Source organism: Halyomorpha halys, unplaced genomic scaffold (genome assembly GCF_000696795.3).
Source record: "Halyomorpha halys isolate HHAL.00 unplaced genomic scaffold, Hhal_1.1 Scaffold742.1, whole genome shotgun sequence".
NCBI lineage: Eukaryota > Metazoa > Arthropoda > Insecta > Hemiptera > Pentatomidae > Halyomorpha > Halyomorpha halys.
In genome coordinates, this window is record NW_027115923.1 from 84,771 (window position 1) to 88,736 (window position 3,966).

The following is a 3,966-nucleotide window of genomic DNA, read 5'->3' on the forward strand; positions in this document are numbered from 1 at the left end:
TAATCCGTTACTGGTCATAATTCAAAGAGAACAATGAAAAAAATTTTTCTTTTAGACTGAAAATTAATCCGGTATCTAAAGTTCCCTGCTTTCGGCACCAGTTAAGTATCGGCGAAAGCCAAATGTCAAAAAAGAGAAGAAGGAATAAGATGTAATACGTGTGAACTGCTGTAACATACTATCTTTATTGGGTTCGGTACATCTCTTCATATACATGCGATCAGCTGATCTCCTCAGTCAGCTGACATCGAAGTAACAGCTTACTAAGGCTTTAACTTATATATATATATATATATATTACTCGTTCCTACGCCATGACAGAGCTGATCACACGGAAGGTGGTGTCGGTTTATATATCCATGAAAGTCTTAAGGCCAAAATCCTACTACAGTCTCCTTCTCCTGACTTTGCTCACATGGAATACCTGTTCAACGAAATTTCCTCCTTTACCTCTCTTCTGTTATTTGCTGTAGTTTACCGCCCTCCTTGTGTTCCATTCGACAACTTCTTTGAATCATCCCTCGTCAACCTGATTTCCCACTACACCAATATTATTGTCGCCAGAGATTTTAACGTGAATATGCTCTCACAACCTCCTGAAAAACACTTCCTAACTGACCTACTGTTTTCCCTTAACCTTCATCTTGTTCCTTAATCTCCTACCCATCACACCCAATTTTCCGACACCTGGTTAGACCTTTACATCTGTGACTCCCCTAACAAAATCCTGTCTTCTTCTCAACATCCTATTCCATTTCCCTCATCACATGATCTGATCCAAATTACATACGACCTACCTGTGAAATCCTTCACCCCCAAAATAGTATCATACCGCAATTTAGACCTTATCACTAATGAATACCTTCAGCCTGACCTTAATTCTTTCCAATGGGACATCATATATTCCTATAACTCCATTGACGCTATGGTAACCACCCTGACTCAAACCTAAAATCCATATTAGATATCCATGCTCCTTTGAAAATCAGAAACATACGCCGTCCCACTGCACCTTGGGTGACCCCCAAAATAAAGGAAATGATGAAAAGAAGAGATGCAGTGAGGCGCAAATACCGTCGAACCCGCTTACCTGTCTTTCAAGATCCTCCGGAATGAAATCCAATCCGCAGTCCGACTTCCTAAAGCCACCTACTTTCATAATACCCTTTCTCCTGATTCCAAATCCAAATGGAAAATATTTCGTAACCTATCCCTACCAGAATCCAATAATCTCAGTTCACTCCATGTGACTCCAGATGACCTCAATGACCATTTCTTATGCTATGCTCATAATTCCTCTATTTCCGATATTCAACATCACAATTTCAATCCTGAAGACTTCTTTTTCTCACATCAGTTCTACGATGAATTACTTTCCGCTGTCCTAAATTCCCACACTAATGATTATGGCCCTGATATTCCAGTAAAACTAATAAAATCCAACCTCCCTGTCGTTATTTCCATTCTTTACCACATCTACAACTTTTCATTGCAAAACTCCATATTCCCATCTTCCTGGAAAACTCCCCTTGTCCGACCTTTGAAGAAAATTTCCAACCCTAGCTCACTGCACGACTTTCGTCCTATATCTCTTCTATCTAACCTTTCCAAAACGTTAGAACGCCTTGTCCAAAATCAACTCTCCAACTTCCTAGATGAACATTCCCTTATCAATCCTTATTACTTCTCAAATCTATTAGACCATATATTAAAAAAAACACTACAGAAAGCAAATCCAGACGGTATATTTAACCAAAGGAAATAAAACACCAATTCTTGGTTATGTGCTATTTTAAAATTTCTTGGTTATGTGGATAATTTTATGAAAATCATTTATTCACACATAATTAATTTAAATTATTAAAGTTTAAATATGTATAATTAATACAAAACAAGTTTAAGATAAATAAATTTGTTAATTCCTAATAATTTCTCCTATTAAATCCTTGTGATTGCATCAACCTATCACCAGATATCAACTGATAAAAGTGAGAAAGTAACCTATAATTATTTTTTTATCATGACTGTTTATATTTCTTTATATTTTTTGTTTAAGTATTTCTGAGACTCCTCAGCCCTCATCTATTGATTTCTCTGTATTATTCTAAAGGGACTCGTCCCAGAATAAATAAAGCATTATTATTATTATTATTATAAGGGAGAGAACTCCCCCTGAACACATTCAATTCAATTATATAAAAGGCACTGTAAACTAATGTGCGGCTCTCTAATGGCAGAGTTGACATGACCATTAATATGAAAATGAAAGAAGCTACTTGACAATCCGCCATCTTTAATTTTACAAGTTAAAGTTATTTTTCAACTCTCAATCCCTTTATCAGCCAAATGGAGTAGAAGAGACCAGGGATCTGCTGGTCCTCTGGGAGGTAGAGAGAAGAATGGGCAAGCAAAATTAGAAACAGTGAACTGAACTGAACAAAATGAACACAAGCAACAAGAAATCCAATCAATGTATGCCATAGTACAATAGTTAAATGTATATAATAGTCTATATAGTCCAACCGATGTAAATTTCAATAATGTTAAATATATTTGTTAGGTATTCAGTTTGTATTACGAATACACAAAAAATCATGAAAATCAGAGACATAGGGGTATGAGGCCTTAGATGATAAATACTGAAGACAAAGAAAGAGTGATGCTGAGGAGATCATACTAAGTGTATTTACTATTGACATGAATGAAATAACTTCTTTTTTTTTCAGATCATTGAAGCATATAAGATTGAATTCAAGAAGAAACGCTTGGAGTACTCAGTTCATCCCATGTATATGCCCCATGGTCCTCTAAATTTCAAGTATATAGAAAGGAAAAACTAAACCTGAAATATTAATTTTTGAATCTTCTTCAATTGGATTCGAACTTTACATTATTAACATGATATAAATGGAAAAAATGAATTAAATTATTTTTATAAGTATATACAGTAATTTATCAAGATTTTTTCACAACTATAATAAGTCATCTTCTATCCCAATACAATTGAAATTTGTTAAAATCTGTAACATGAAAAACCATTTAGGATATGTTAGCCATCTTTTTTTTTTTAATATTGACAACTAAAACGCATAACCATAAAAATAAACGACTAAAAACCTATAAAAATAAAATGATTGCATGAGATTTAACAAAAAAATAAATTAAGAAAACTCAGCAATAATACCAAATGACATTAAACAACATATTTATCTAGTCTTGCCTTATCTCACGAGAAGTATATCAAGAACCCTTTATAAAGAGAACTGAAATACCACACAGAGTGTTCTAGAATAAGATATTGACCAATCTCTCTACAGCTAATTTAGAAGATAAATAAAACACACAAGTGTATTTTTTCAATTGTAAATGAATTTTAACCTATTTATTGCACCTAGTCTACACCTATTCCTTGACATTGTGGTATCGGTACTTTCAATCCAATAATTCTGATATTTTTTACTGATTCTTCACTAATCTTTTTTTTAAGTCATTAGCTAGAACAAGTCTCAAGTATTGGTTATGGATATCAGAAATATCTATATGTTTGCCTGATTTTTGTTTTTTGCTCATTGGCTTAGTTCATTGAGCATTGCCACTTTTAATTTGATACTCTTGGAAAATTGATATTTTTCATTCAATTCTATCAGGAATCGATACTTCAGCTAAAGCAGTGGTTCCCAACCTGTGGTTCGGCAAGGCATATTTTATGAGGATATATTGTTAAAACGGTTTTATTGTCTATCTCTCCAGTTGTGTGAGTGTCAGTTGAAAGTTCAGAAAGTGAAAACGAGTAAATGCACAATATAAGTACTCTTCCTTAGTGGATCGCCGACTTCTATGGTACGGTAACCAATGAATTTCATGTGAAAGGAGTGATTTCACAATGTCCTTACATCAGACTAGCATGGTTTCAACTAGGTTTAATGGGAAATGATAGGGGTAACATTTGTCATGGCAGGAAAAAGT

The 3,966-nt window shown here is 34.1% G+C and overlaps 1 protein-coding gene across 1 annotated transcript in view; it reads left to right on the forward strand.

The window, feature by feature from the left end:
• LOC106685785 (probable cytochrome P450 301a1, mitochondrial) overlaps nt 1-3,367 on the forward strand; it is a gene marked incomplete at its 5' end in the record, with an annotated part of 81,241 nt that extends 77,874 nt beyond the window's left edge. Inside the window, 1 exon segment of the mRNA XM_067052906.1 lies at nt 2,727-3,367. Coding sequence (XP_066909007.1) covers nt 2,727-2,840 — 114 coding nt within the window.
• Between the last annotated feature and the right edge of the window lie 599 nt (nt 3,368-3,966).